Genomic DNA, 14482 nt, shown 5'->3' with positions numbered 1-14482 from the left:
TGCAGTCATTCTATTTGATTCTAAACACGTCTATCAGCCTCCAACCTTCCCTTTAGCCAATCTCTGCTCCCCACAGCTGCCAAATGGCTAATCCTAACTTCTTAGGTCAAAGACATCCAGTGGCTTCCTCTTGTCTTGTGGATGAAATGCAAACTCCTCTGGCAGTGAATGGAAAAGCCCTTCCCAATGTGGCTCCTATCTTTCTAGGCCTATTGCATATTAATCTCTTTTATGCATTCTCTGTACCAGTCAAAATGACCTGTTTGCTGTCTCCCAATGACACTCCACTTCCAGTTGCCGGACTTTTACAAAGGCTTGTACCTGGGACGTTCCATCTCTTCCCTTTGGCCAGAAGCTTAGGCTGATCCTCCTCCATTCCACACTCCAGTTGCTAGTGCCCTCCCCGAGGTTGATTTCTTAGCTTATATATATATATATATTTTTACATACAGGTTGTTTTCCCTCCAACAGAACCTAAGTACTTGAACAGGGACATTTTCCATTTTTGTCTGTATCCACAGTGCCTGGAACAAGAAAGGTGCTTAATAAAGGCTTGTTGAATGAATGAATTCAGCCAAAAAGTCATTGATTACTAAGGCAGAGAATCCAGCAACCATTCAAAAATAGCTAAAATAAAGCTTCCAGTTATCATACACTTGTTAGGGATATTAAAAAAAAAACACAACCAAAACCCAAACCAAAACAAAAAAAAAAAATCAAAGGAAACAATCCTTATCCCTCCTCACCATGCATTTTACTGGGGGGGGGGGGGTGTGATACACAGCTACACAATTGTAAATTTAAGGAAGGATAAAGGAGTAAGGGTACAGGAAGCATGTTTGTGGCTGGTAGTTGAACAAGGCTTCGTGGAAGAGGTGGCACCTGACCTGAGCCTCAGATGACGAGGAAGATTTAGAGAAGCAGAGATGAGGAGGAAGTACTTTCCAGGAATGGGGGTAGGACAGGAAGAGAGAGGGAGAGGGGACATGATTCAGGGAGCTGGGAGATAAAAAATACTCGATTTAGGGAATAGGTTCATTTTGTCTGGAATGTACAGGTATGAAGGGGAATGAAGTAAGTCTACAAAGACTGAATGGTGGGACAGATTTTAAAAACCACACCGAAGAGCTACTCTCCTATCCTTGTCAATGGGGGCCACTTGAGATTTCAGAGTAGGGGAACAACATGTTTAGACCTGTGCCTTTGGGAGAGTATTTTGAGTTTTGCAGAAGAAAGAGAATGAGCTTAAAAGGGCTCAACTCTAATTATCTGCAAAAATACCCCGATTAATCAAGAAGCATTTATCAAGAACTTCCTTTGTGCCAGGAATCATGGATGTGACTACCAAAGTGAGAGGACCCAAGTTCAAATCCTGATTCTTCCTCCTAAATGCAGAGTCAAGCCTCTTCCATTCTCTGGGACTGTTTCCTGATCTGAAAAATAAAGGTCAAGTCCCTTGTACCTCTAAATCAATGATTCCATGACCGATAAAGGGGTTGTTATGGTCATTACTCCTCTCCTGAAGTAAAGTGCACCCAATGTCTGAGAATCAAAAGTACTTGGGAGGACCAAGAGCGATGGGTGGACACTGAAGAAGCCAGGTGGAGGCTGCTCTCAAGCAAGAATTGCCAAGAGGGTCAGGGCCTTGCCCAGGGGGCCAGGGCTGGTAAGTCCAAGCATCCAAGATGAGGTCTGCATGTGCATCCTCCAGACTCCAGGACTGGCTCTGGGCCTCACGTCGCCCCCTAAAGGCCCACAACGCAATGGCAGGTCGAGGGATCACGAGAGGCTTCCCGTAAAAGACACATGTGAGCTGCATCTTGAGGGGAAGAGGGAATGGATTGTCCAAGGTAAGGAGAAAACACATTCCAGAAAAATGTGTGCAAGGCAGGGAAGAGGAGAAGATGAGAGACAGTGAATCAAACGGAAGACACTCTGGAGTGATCAAACGGGGGAAAGAGGATTAGGCTGAGAAGACAGGTAGGGGATAGGCTGCAGAGACCCTTGAATGTTAAAAGGAGTTTATAGTTTAGAAGCAGTAGGGAGGCACTGAGTTACCTAGGAAAGTGACGTGGTCAGATCTGTGGGTAAGGAAAGGCACTTTGGCAGCTGAATGAAGAAGGATGAACTGAAGTGAGAGATCCGAAGCAAGAGTGACCAATTAGGAGGCTGCTGCCATGATCTGAGAGAGAAGTGATGATGGCCTGGACTAAGGTGGCAGGAGTGGGAGCAGACAGAAGGAAGGTGGGATGGGACGGATGTCGAGCAGGTAGAAATGACAAAGTTTAGAAACAGATGGGATGTATGACATGAGAGAAGCTAACCATGACATGAAGGTTACAGACCTAGGGAGATGGGAAGGATAATGGTACAGTTGACTGAAATAAGGGAGTTCAGAGGAGGACCCAGGCAAGCAGGGCAATGCTGTTCCTACCACATTAAATTTAATCTATGTTGAAAAGAGCCATATACAGCGGATTCATGATTTCATGTTTTGTTGTTCAGTCATTTTTCAGTCATGTCTGACTCTTCATGTCTTTTTTAGGGGATTTCTTGGCAAAGATACTGGAGTGGTTTGCCATCTCCTTCTCCAGCTCATTTTACAGATGGAAGACTGAGGCAAACAGGTTTAAATGACTTGTGCAGGGTCATAAGGCTAATATGTCTTGAGGCCAGATTTGAACTCAGGTCTTCCTGACTCCACGCCCGGCACTCTATCCACTGAATGTATGGAAATATTCCTCTTTGCTGATGATTTTCTAGTTTATAAATTTTATTTTTTAAGAAAAATTTCTGGTTCTGGGAAACCCCACTAATACTTAAACAAACATTTATGAAGTATCTAAAGAGACTATTCCCTCTCTTGTGATACAGCTTTGAGTCTGACTCTGTTACTACTGGCTGTCAGCACTCTTTTGGAAAGGCTAAATGATACCAGTTAGACACTCTAGTTGTCAAACAGCAGAGCTATTCTGGGCTGGCTGAGCATGCTTCAGTTCTGCTGGGGTAACTATGCTAAGGGTGAGCCTCCCTCTATTCACGTGAGTCAGGCTGCTTGGAAGACCAAGGCTGTAAATAAAACTTTTGCGTTGGCTGTAGTGAGATCAAAGAAACTTTTAAATTCCAAATCATGAGAATATAAATTAACCAGTTAAGCTGGAACCAAAAGGAAGTAACACAAAAAGGAGCCAGAGCCCCAGCTTGATTTACATAATGGCTGCTGGAAAGCTGCAGAAAACTCTTCTAGGCTCCTAAACCATCCATCCACCTAGACCCAGGAGCAGGATGAAGTAACCTTTCTGCACGGTCTGACTTTGCATTCAAATGACCTCACATAGGGTTTCTGGTACTGAGGTAATGCCTACCCTGGCTGCATTAATGTTCTCTTTTTAGGCCTTCCCATGCATGCAAGGCTTCTGACATTCGCTTCCCCTACAATCTGGTCTCCAAGTTCCGTAGCTGCTTCTTGGGGAGATCTGAACAAAAGACCTGTAGACACCATCGAATGTGGGTGTGCAGATAACATACTGGGAAGCTGGGCTGACTTTGAGAGGAGTTCCTGCTCCATGTGACCTGGAGGCAGACTGGCTAAATTTTTGCCTTCTTCTTCCAACTGGTTTATAGACTAAGTTCCAGCATGTACTGGCTATTCAAATGTTTACAAAATTCCTACTATGTGACAGGTCCTGTGCTAAGCACAAAGCCAAAATCAAAACTGTTTAACTACTGAAGAAGTATATATTCTAATGGACAGATAAGTGACACAGTAAAGAGATGGCTGGACCTGTAGCTAGGAAGATCTGAGTTCAAATTTAAGCTCAGACACTTACTAGTTTTGTGACTTCAGATTCCTCTTCCGTAAAATGGAGATAAACTCAGTGCCTACTTCCCAGGGTTGTTGGGAGAATCATATGAAATATTTATAAAGTGCTCTATAAACCTTAAAGCATTCTACAAATACTAATTAATATTATTAACATGCACATTCATAACTTTATAAAAGACATATGCAAAAGAGATACATGGTAACCTTAGAAGGCAAGGCACCAGGAACTGGGACAAATCAGGAGAGGTCTCCCCCAGAGAGCAGAGTTGAATTTTGAAGGAAACCAGGGATTCTGAGAGACAGAGAGAGGGGGCACACGTGATCGAGCACACACACAGAAACAAAGAGATGAAGAGAGGGACAGAGACGAGCTGCAGTCCCTAACCTCAATGTTATCTGTAGAAAGAAGGGCTAGACAATCCTAGGAAGGGTTGCCTGCTGCATTCCAAGAAGTTTTACATAAAGTAGAAACAAAGCCAACGTTTTTAGTTACTCTTGAGCTAAACCCTATTCCCCTTTTCTCTTACCAGTCAATCAATGAGTATACATTACACCTATGTGTAAGGCACTGAGCAGGGCCTGAGGATACAGACCAAAATGATCATATATTCTAACAGAGAAACAGCCCACATTCAAAACAAATGAGGCCAAATGAGGAAAGGCAATAGCAGCTGGATGCAGGCATTGCTTAAATAGTTTTGAAAAAAACAAGGAATTCTAAGGGAGTTGGGGGGTGAGGAAGAAGTGCATTCTAGGCTAGGTGTATAGCAAGTGCAGAGTTACGGAGCCGGGAGAGAAAGGGGCCATGTGGAGAGGAGGAAGAAGGCATGCTTGGTTGGGTGGTACAGTGAGGAAAGAGGAGTCTTTTATAAGGTTGGAACAGTAGGCTGGTATCAGGCTGTAAAGGTTTTTAAAGGCTAAACAGAGGAGCTCACATTTGATCTCAGAGGCAACAAGGAACTACTAGAGTTTACTGAGTAGGGGAATGACGTTGTCAGATTTGCACTTTAGGAAAATCATTTTGGCAGCTACACTTAGGCTGAATTAGAGAGGTGAAAGACTGAAGACAGGATGACCAATTAGAATGTTAAAACAGTCTAGGGAAGAAGTGACAGTAATACTATAACAGCTAGCATTTATACAGAGCCTACTATGTGCCAGGCACTGTGATAAGCACATGATAAATATTCTCCCATTTGATCCTCCAAATAACCTTACGGTTGGAAAAAGGAAGGTGCTGTGATTATCCTCACGTTAGTTAAGAAAACAGAGGCAAACAGGTTAAGTGACTTGTCCAAGGACACACAACTAATGTTGGAAGCCAAATTTGAACTCCAGTCTTCCCAAGTGCCCAGCACTCTATCTACTACACCACCTAACTGCCGCGTGATAAGGGCCTGAAGGTAAGCGAGAGACTGGCGATAGTAAAGATGAGATTTGGTAACTGGCTCTGTGGGGTTCAGACTGAGGAGTTAAGGATAACGCTGAAGTTCTGAACCTAGGGCACAGAGGGACAGTATTGGCCTCAACAGCAATCATTACATTCTAAAGAGGCTGTTTGGAAGGGAAAGATAAAATCCGTTTGGGGTATGTCAGGTCTGAATGCCTATGAGGCATCCAGTTTGCAAAATTCAACAGATAGCTGGAGATCGAGTTGTTGGAGCTCAAGGACAAGGAAGGGCTAGATACATCAGTTCTGGAATCTCCGGCACAAGATGATAAACTCATAGGAGTTGAGGATGTCACAAGAGATTGTGGAGAAAAAACAGAAGAGGCCCGAGTACAGCCACAGTTAAGGGGCGTGACACGGATGATGAAGCAGCAAAGAAGATGGGAGTGACTTGAGAGGTAGAAGGAGAATCATGAAAGATCAGTGTCATGAAAACCCGGGACAGAAGAGTACTCAGGAGACGATGGCCAGTGTTATATGCACTATCTAGCCCACAAAACACAAACATAGGATACACAAGTACAGGCTTGGGAACTTATAAAGGATACTAGAAAACATTATCCATATTTTCCCTTAGCCTCAGTTAATTCACATCAGTCAGTCAATAAACATCACATGCCTAGTATGTGCAGGCACTGTGCCAAGCATATCAAGGTAAGGCACTTACTGCTGCCCTGCTGAAGTGCCTTCAGGGATCATGTCTCAGCGGACTTAACCCTCTCAGCTCTGGAACTCCCAGACCCTTTGTTGTCATTGGTGAGTGCCTCCACTGCCCACTCCCTAATCAGCTCCCTTGCTGTTCAGGTGTGTACCCTCTCACACACTCATTTTTACTTCTGAAACCACAATCAAATCAATGCTAATACAATGAGATGTACAGAGCATTTTGAAAACTATTATTAATAGAGCACAGCTGTTAGAAAGGGTCTGTCAATCTATTCCCCTATGACACCACTGACTATCCAGGAAACCTTCAACACCAGAATAGCCATCCATGTCCACCATTCCTGTAACTGTGTAGTCTTTCCCACTGGAACACAAGCTCCTGGAGAGCAGGGACTGTTGGCATTTGTATTCCCAGTACTCAGCACACTACTTGACACCCAGTAAGTGCTTAACAAATGCTTTTCATTCATTCATCTTTTCATTCAAGGAAGATGACATAGACATCTATGACAAAGGTACCATTTACCCTTCTCCAAGATGTGGACAGTCTGACTGCTTTTTCAACCGGCCCCTTGTGCGCCTTGCTCAAAAAGTTCCATCGGCTCCCTATTGCTTCTAGGATAAAATACAAACTCTTCTATTGGGTCTTTAGAGCACTACACTGTCTGGTGCCAAATGACCTTTCCAGGCTGATTTTACATTCTTCCCTTTCACACGCTTTACATTCTAGCCAAACTGGTCTAGTTTTTGTCCTTCTTGCACAAAATTCCATTCCTATCTCCCATCTTTGCTCAGGCTGTTCCTCCCATACCTGGAACCCCAGCTCCCCTCACAGCTCCACTCAAGTGCCCCTTGCTATATAAAGCCTTCCTTCCAGAATCACTTTGTACACAGTTCTCACTTCACATAAATCCCCATTATATAAATTCGACTCCCAGGGCAGACCCTACTCTAAGCCAGCCCAATCTCCCAGCAGGCAGTGGCAGGGGTAGAGGTGGCAGTGACAACAGCTCCCATGCAGTTGCACACCAAGGATCCTCAGCTTCAGGCACTGAAGCCATTCCAGCTGCTGGGGCTGCAGAGCCACGGAGAGGGCAGGCTGTGCAGAACACCATGAGGGGAGAGGGAGGCCTGGAAACAGTCCACTTACCTTAAGTGAAAACTGGCTGTATTTTGTTTTGCATATGTGTACAGACACACATATGCACATGTCCACCCCCACCCCCCAAAAATGTCAATTCTTTGAGGGCTTATCTTGTTTCTGTCTTGTCTCCCTGATGCTTAGCACTGAGTCTAGCACACAGCAGATACTTAACAAGTGCTTCTTGTTTGATGGTGAGTGGCTATCTCAAGCTCTTAAACCAAGGGGTGTAGGGGTGTGTGTGTGTAAATGTGGAGAGAAGAACAACACAGAACCATCCAAACGCGCCCCTAACTTGTGACTCACCACAGTTAAACCCAGGAACAAGACTGTGTTTTCCCGTCAGAGTCCTGCTTCCCAGTCTCCCCTTGGGGTTCTTAACATCCAGAAACAGCTTGGGAAGCCTGGCACATAGAACCAACTGCCAACTGCACTACAGAACAAAGCAGCAGCATGGGAGCCTCACAGGCCTATGAGTCAAAACTAAAGTTATCAAATTCCAAAGTGAAAGCAATGCATCCATAAAGACACATCATTAAGAAGCAATTCACTTCTGTGGTAAGGCAACCCTAGGTAATACTGATTTTCCCTGAATCTCTAGCACCCTCTGCTGGGGTTTCTAATTATAACAGAAAGAAAATGATGATACTTAATGAGTTCTGGGACAAATAAAGAATATGACTGTGTAATCAGGGTCAGGATAATTGTTAGTACTGTCTGTCTTTCAAAGAGACTATTTCAAAAGATAATGGTGTACTCAGGGGGTTAAGTTCTTGCTTCTAGTCTTGTGCAGAGGGCTGAGATGTGGAAGGGTCCTCAGAGATCATGTAGTATATAATTCCTTCATCTGTAGAAACCCTAGGAAGCTAAATAGCTTGCCTAAGATCATACCCAAGAAATTAAATGGAAGAGTCATTAAGCTTTTGGTTCAAAATAAGGCTGAGAGCAAAGGATTTCTCTGTAGCTTGTCTGGAATAAAAGCTTTTTTCCTTGCTGTCCCCAAAGCCTGGGACGCTCTCCTCTTCATCATCTCTCCTTCCTGCACTCCTTCAAGGCTCGGTTCAAATCTTACCTTCTGCAGGAGGCCCTTCCCAGTCTCTGGATATACCTAATGCTTAACCATCACTTCCATTTGTCATTATTTCCATTAACCACTAGTAAGAAATTACTTCCATTTACACTGTGTGTATCTTGTTTTTACATAATCATTTGCAAATTATCTCCCATTAGACTGTGAGCTCCTTGAGAACACAGACTGTCTTTTGCTCTTCACGGTAACCCTAGCACTTGGCACAGGCCTGCCCATAGTAGTTGTTAATAATGTTTCTTGACTCACTGACTGAACATCAACTCAACATAATGTCTACAAGCGGGAACCTTCAACCTCTGGGCTACATGTGGCCCTCTAGGTCCTCAAGTGTGGCCCTTTGACTGAATCCAAACCTCACAGAACAAATCCCCTTAATAAAAGGAATTGTTTGGTGAGGTTGAATTCAGTCAAAGGGACTCACGTGGCCTTCAGGCCACAGGTTTGGCACAGTGCTAAATGATGGAGATACAAAGAAAGGTAAGAGACAGTCTTTGTCGTCAAGGAACTCACAGTCTAATGGAGGAGACGATGACTATGCATGAACAAGACATGGACAGGATAAACAGGTAAAATCAACACAGAGAAGTCACTAGCATTAAAGGTAATTGTGAAAAGCTTCTTGTAGAAGGTGGTGGGATTTTAGGTGGAACCTGAAGGAAGCCAGAGAAGCTAGCAGATAAAGGTTGGGAAGAGAGTTCCAACATGGGTTGAAGAAGACCAGAAAAGTAGGATGGGGCCAAATTATAAAAGGCTTTACTAAACAATGAAATATCTTTGTTTCTTGAACTAACATCCCCAAAGAAGTTTACTGCAAGGAAGGGTGTGTGTGTGTGTGTGTGTGTGTGTGAGACAGTGAAAGAGTCACATCTGCACTTACAGACCATTTTGACAGCTGAATAGAGAACTGAAGCAGAGAAATACTTGAGGCAGGGTTATGCAGTAGTTGGCACCGTCACAGTGCCAAAGAGGTGATATACAGGCGAGATGTTAAGAAAGGAGAAACAACAGATCTTAGCAATTGACTGGCTTTAAGGGTGAGAGCGAGGAGGACCACCAGGTTTCGAGTCTGAGAGATTAGGAGGGGGGTGGTAACCCTTACTCCGGACCTCCCTTAACAATAATGAAGAAGTTAAGAAGAGAGGAAGCCTTGGTGTTTGGAAAGGGAAGAGATACAGAGCTCTGTGTCTGATCATTTCCTGCAGCAGCTAGTTTCCAAAATGACTGTCAAGAAAGGGACAGGAAAACTTGGAGTGTACCTAAGGAAAACCAAAGCAACTCTACTTACCTGGTGCAGCAAACTGTACCAATTCATTTAAAGAAGAAAAAAGATGGGAAAGAGAGAGAAGAGAGGAAAAAACAGTTTATTTCACTAAAGCTCCCTCCCTTAACCACCGAGCAAGAAGACAGCGAGGGCACTCAGTCCCGTGCAGTCCGAGGGCGGCAGGGCTTCACCCGGCGGCCGACTGGGCCCCGACTTCCTCGGGGGCGGCCTCGCTCAGCATCAGCCTGTCCTTTTTCTCCTTCTGGAGGAGGTGCTCCTCCCACAGGGCCTGGTCCACCTGGTCCTCCGTGAGGACCACGGGCAGATACTTCTGGGCGAAGAGCCGCTCGTTCGCCTCGGAGCGCAGCTGGTGCTCGGCCAGCGTGCGCAGATGCGGCGGCAGGTGGCGGAACTCGTCGTCGTTGATGTCGAAGTCCCGCATCTTGGCGCTCAGCACCCACCAGCGGCCCAGGAAGCCCACGTCGAGCACGCGGCCCGGGAAGTCGGCCCAGCGAGGCTGCAGGTGGCGGCAGCGCGCCTGATACAGACTGACCTCGGGGTCGTAGGGAGCCTCGTAGAGCAGCGAGCACAGGCCCAGGCTGCGGTGGCGCAGCCGGCCCCGGCCCCGCAACCACAGCAGTCGCTGCACGTGCGCCTCCGAGCTGGGGTTGCGGGTGCCGGGCGCCAGAAGCAGCAGGGTCCCAGACGCGTCCAGCAGCGCCTCCTCGAAGGACGCTTCCTCCGGGGCCCGGAGGGCGCAAGCGGCCGCACCGCCCAGCAGCCCCACGTACAGCGCCGCCCGCACGGGCCGCTCCCGCGCCGCCGCCGCCGCGTCCGCGCACGCCTCGGCGTAATCGTGCAGGAGCCGATGGACCCACGCGCCTGCGGACGAGAGGCGGCGTGAGCGCCAGGGACGCCGGGCCTCTCGGCCCCGGCCCCGGCTTCCCTGGCCTCTACTCACCTAGCCGCTGCCATACGCCCCGCTTGGCTACGGCCCCGGTGGGGCCCGTTCCCTCTCCTCCCCCAACGGCGGCGGCGGCGGCGCCGCTAGAGTAGACTCTCCTCCACGACACGGCGGTCACCATCGTCTTCCTGCTCCGTACTCCCTGACAGCCCGGAAGGAAACATTCCCTTCGCCCCAACACTGCCGTGTCACTTCGTTTGAGCAAAGACGCTGCCGGAAATGATTCCTCACCGGAAGGGAATAAGTGGAGCGCGTAGCGGGGGACGGTGACGGGAGTGTTAACGCCGAGGTATACCATCTGAACGTGTACAAGCAGCGCCACCCGGAGGAGGAGGACGGGCAGGGCAAGAGGTAAACCTGTTATCCCCTCCCCCGGACTGTGGGCCCGACCCGGATCCAGATGGCGCAGGCGCAGAGGAGGCGTTCCACGCAGTCAGTGAACAGCTGGAGGGGTGGGTTGAGTGAGCCGGCCTCCAGCAGCTTGAGCCCTGGGGGAGGAGGGGTTCCTCTGCGTGACCCCTGACCTGTCTCCGTGGGGTGTAAGGCCGGAGATGTGGTGAGAGCGCTGGCTATGGCTGCGCCCCAAGATCTCACCTTCCGTGGTGAGTGAGCAGCCCCCAGCCCCCCCCCATGAGTACTGAGGACTTGGGGCTCCCCTCCATGCCCCCCAACTTGGGACCCCGACTTCTAACCCTGACCCTCCCCATACACTCCAGACCCCGGTACCCACAGTACCACCCTGCATTCCAGGCCCCCGTCCTCCTCCCTCAGAGATTCCTTAGGCCCTTTCCTTGCTACCCCCCCAAAGGACCTTTTCTCCTTGACCACCCCCAGAGCCCATGACTCTCCAGCTCCCTCTTGAGACCCAAATCTCCTAATACTGTTATTACTAATGATAATAGTTAATATTTATATAGCACCTCCTGTGTGCCAGGTCCCTTGCTAAGTGTTTTAAAAGTCCTTCATTTGTTTCTCTTAACAACCCTGGGAGGTAGGTGCTATTATTATACCTGTTTTACAGATGAGGAAACTGAGGCAAACAGAGGTTAAGTGACTTGCCCAGGGTGACAGAGCTAGTTAAGTGTCTGAGGCTGAATTTGAATTCAGGTCTTCCTGACTCCGGTCTCAACGCTTGTATCTACTTTGCCACCTAACTGATGCTCGTGTTCTGCATGGACCCTCCTCCTCATCGCTGTGGGACAGGCTTCCCCTTCATCCCCAACTCCATATCTGAACTAGTTGCTGAGATCGGGCTGAATGCAGGGCAGAGGGAGGCTGAGCTGACACCCCAAAGGGAAGGGAAGGACAGATTTGTGGATGGCTGGGATGGGGAGTGGAGGTCTAGAATTTGGGCACCTGAGGTATGGTCTACCAATGGCCAGCTCTGAGTTTAGGGGGCCCTGGTTACATGTACAGAATTTGAAGTGGCTGCTGACCTGCTAGCTGAGACACCGGGGGCTACCACCATCTCCAGCCTTAGGGAACCACAGGGCCACGTGAGCTTGGCTGCAGACACAGGGGACCAAGAAAATGGAGACTTAGAAGAGAATGACCAGACTCAGGTGAGCTCAGGCCCTCCCCGAAACTCCCTACTACCCGGCTGTGGGCTAAGAGCTTTCAAGGGACACAGCTTGGACCATTTCTCTTACAGCTGCTAGAGGGTGAGAAACAGCCTCCAAATTTCTGGACCTTCAGCTACCACCAGTCTTTCTTTGATGTGGATACGCATCAGGTGAAGGCTCCTGACTAGCTCAAACTTAAGGTGGGGAGCTGTAGGCCCCTCCTGCTGGGCCTCTGGAAAGCCTAAAGAAGGCTTGTTTTGCCCAAGTTTGTCTCCCTACAGGCTTCTGTTGAAATCCTTTTTCTTCTGGTGCCACCTTCTCCCTGATCCACATAGCTGAAAGTGATCTTTCCTTCCCACTCCCTCCACCCCTTCTCTTTTTCTGGATGCTTCTCTTGTCCTCATTGTGATACTTCAAGTCATACTTATTTATGCATGTAGATCCCCTCCAGTGAAACTCCTTAAAGGCAACTTTTATTTGCCCTTGTACTGGCAGTGACCTCCCTACCCCTAATAGGTGTTTAAGGGCTATAATTGTGGTGGGTACTCTTCTTTCCATCCTAGGTGCTGGAGAGGATCAAAAATTCACTGTTGCCGTTACCTAGCCAGAACTTTGTGAGGCACTGTCTTCGGCATCATCCAGACCTGTACGGTAAGGCTAGGATTTTATTTTGCTAGCTAAAGGATTTCTGAGAGATTAGAGGCAGGGTACAGCTCTATCCCTAGTGGGACTGGGATCTAATGTACATCCTTCCCCAGGGCCTTTCTGGATATGTGCTACCTTGGCCTTCACACTGGCTGTGAGCAGCAACCTGGCCACTCTGTTACAGAACTGGAGAGAAGCTTCCTTTTCTTATAGCCCCCAGTTTCATAAAGGTGAGCACACCTTGGGGGTTTCTCATCAGGGATGGAGCAGACAGACCATGGGCCTGTTGTGCACAACAGATGGGGGAGAGTGGGGCCCAGGCATGCACTAGAGAGCTACTTGGTCTTTAACAGGTATGGGTTGGGCTTTCTCTTCCAGTTACTGTTGCAGGGATCACCATTTACTGCTACGCATGGCTGGTACCAACAGCATTGTGGGGCTTCCTGCAGTGGCGCAAAGGTGTTGGAGAACGTGTTGGCTGCTATACCTTTCTGGAGATTGTGTGTGTCTATGGATATTCCCTCTTCATCTACATCCCGACTGTGGTAAGGACAGCTTGAGGGGCTGGGGGCTTGGGGTATTAGGTACTGACGGAAGCCTGTAGCCTCTCTCTCCTTCTCAGGTATTATGGCTGATCCCCGTCTCCGGGCTTCAGTGGTTTCTTGGGGTCTTTGCTGTGTCACTTTCGGGGGCTGTGCTATTGCTCACCTTCTGGCCTCTTGTCCGTTCAGACACCAAGGTGGTATCGGCAGTGCTGCTTATAGTCGTGATTGCCCTCCATGCCCTCCTGGCCATCGGCTGCAAGGTAACATCAGGTGTCTAGGGTATAGAGGAATAGGCAAGCTGGGATGGCCTGTAGCCTTGACACTGACTTAAGACTTCTTGCTTTAGTTCTATTTTTTCCAGTCCCTGCCTTCAAGGTCCATTCCTGTGACCCAAGCCCCACTCCGCCAGGTCACACCACCTGGCTCCTCCAAGACTTCTGCAGCCCCCTAAAAGAACAGAGGTAAGCAGAATAACCAGTGTCTAAGGAGAGATGTGGTCACACCAGCCATCCCCAGGGGAGGGACAGTAAGTTTCACAGGTGACTTTGCTTGAAAGGTTGGCTTCACACCCCTGTAATAGGGAATCTTCGCTCACAGAGCAAACAGGTTTGCAGAAACATAATTCAGGATCCCTCCACTTGGTTTCTACTTTTTTTTAGCAGCTGGGGGAAGCTGACACACCAAGGGAGTCATCCTGGGGGAGAAAGAAACAACCAGAGCAGGGTTCCACTGCCAATTGGTCATCAGGTGATCTCCATTGACGGACGGAGCCCTCCAGTGCTGAGCCACTGTGTTCATTCTGCTGGTCTGAAGACATTTCTTACAAATCAAAAAGTTTATTTTTTATGCAAAGGTGATTTAAAGAGACTATATAAACATGGAACTTCTCCTCACCTGTATACAAGGTTGCTAGTCCTTTTTAGGGCCTACTGGGCACCTCCACTGTGAGAAACCAGTGAACAGAAAAGCTACTAGGGTAAAATTGATTTATTCTCTTACATACTGAAATGGGGCAAAAGGGAGGGAGCAATCCGTGAGTTTGCAGGCCCTCCTGCTTTAGGGGGCCCCATTCTCTCCTATTAGTGGGGGCTAAGAGCCTGGGCAGGCAGGAGTTGAAGGAAATTGCCTGTGATACAACACTCATTTCTGTTTTTATTTCCCAAGAAGGAATCCCTGTAAGGTCCCTTCCCAGGCACCTATGGAAGGGACAAAAATGACACACTATGAGGGTTGGAGGCTACACTAAGATACAGGGAATACACAGGCCTAATGGGAACTACAAAGAAAAACAGGGTCTTCCATAACAAATTTAGGTTCTGTTTCTGCCAGTAC

The 14482-nt window shown here is 48.0% G+C and overlaps 2 protein-coding genes across 3 annotated transcripts; one reads left to right on the top strand and one right to left on the bottom strand.

The window, feature by feature from the left end:
- Positions 1 to 9515: 9515 nt before the first annotated feature.
- Positions 9516 to 10800, bottom strand: TIMM29 (translocase of inner mitochondrial membrane 29). The gene is made up of 2 exons (XM_020994745.2): positions 10396 to 10800; positions 9516 to 10316 (listed from the first exon to the last, which is right to left on the bottom strand). The coding sequence occupies exons 1-2, from the start codon at positions 10694 to 10696 to the stop codon at positions 9622 to 9624; spliced, it is 996 nt and encodes a 331-aa protein (XP_020850404.1). The 5' UTR covers positions 10697 to 10800; the 3' UTR covers positions 9516 to 9621.
- A 15-nt stretch (positions 10801 to 10815) lies between these two features.
- YIPF2 (Yip1 domain family member 2) lies at positions 10816 to 14043 on the top strand. Of its 2 annotated transcripts, none has more exons than XM_078153909.1 (9): positions 10816 to 11000; positions 11815 to 11960; positions 12050 to 12130; positions 12524 to 12611; positions 12719 to 12835; positions 12984 to 13150; positions 13228 to 13410; positions 13497 to 13611; positions 13813 to 14043. In XM_078153909.1, exons 1-8 carry the CDS (start codon positions 10970 to 10972, stop codon positions 13599 to 13601), a joined length of 918 nt encoding a protein of 305 aa, XP_078010035.1. In that variant the 5' UTR covers positions 10816 to 10969; the 3' UTR covers positions 13602 to 13611; positions 13813 to 14043. The 2 variants fall into 2 exon arrangements, with proteins under 2 accessions (XP_078010035.1, XP_020850407.1); XM_020994748.2 differs by having other exon boundaries at positions 10817 to 11000; positions 13810 to 14043.
- Positions 14044 to 14482: the final 439 nt, after the last annotated feature.

The sequence above is a fragment of the Phascolarctos cinereus genome, unplaced genomic scaffold (assembly GCF_003287225.1).
Source record: "Phascolarctos cinereus isolate Bilbo 61053 unplaced genomic scaffold, phaCin_HiC Scaffold_4;HRSCAF=312, whole genome shotgun sequence".
Taxonomy (NCBI): domain Eukaryota; kingdom Metazoa; phylum Chordata; class Mammalia; order Diprotodontia; family Phascolarctidae; genus Phascolarctos; species Phascolarctos cinereus.
The sequence above is the reverse complement of the archived record's forward strand: the minus strand, read 5'-3'. Positions and strand labels throughout refer to the sequence as shown.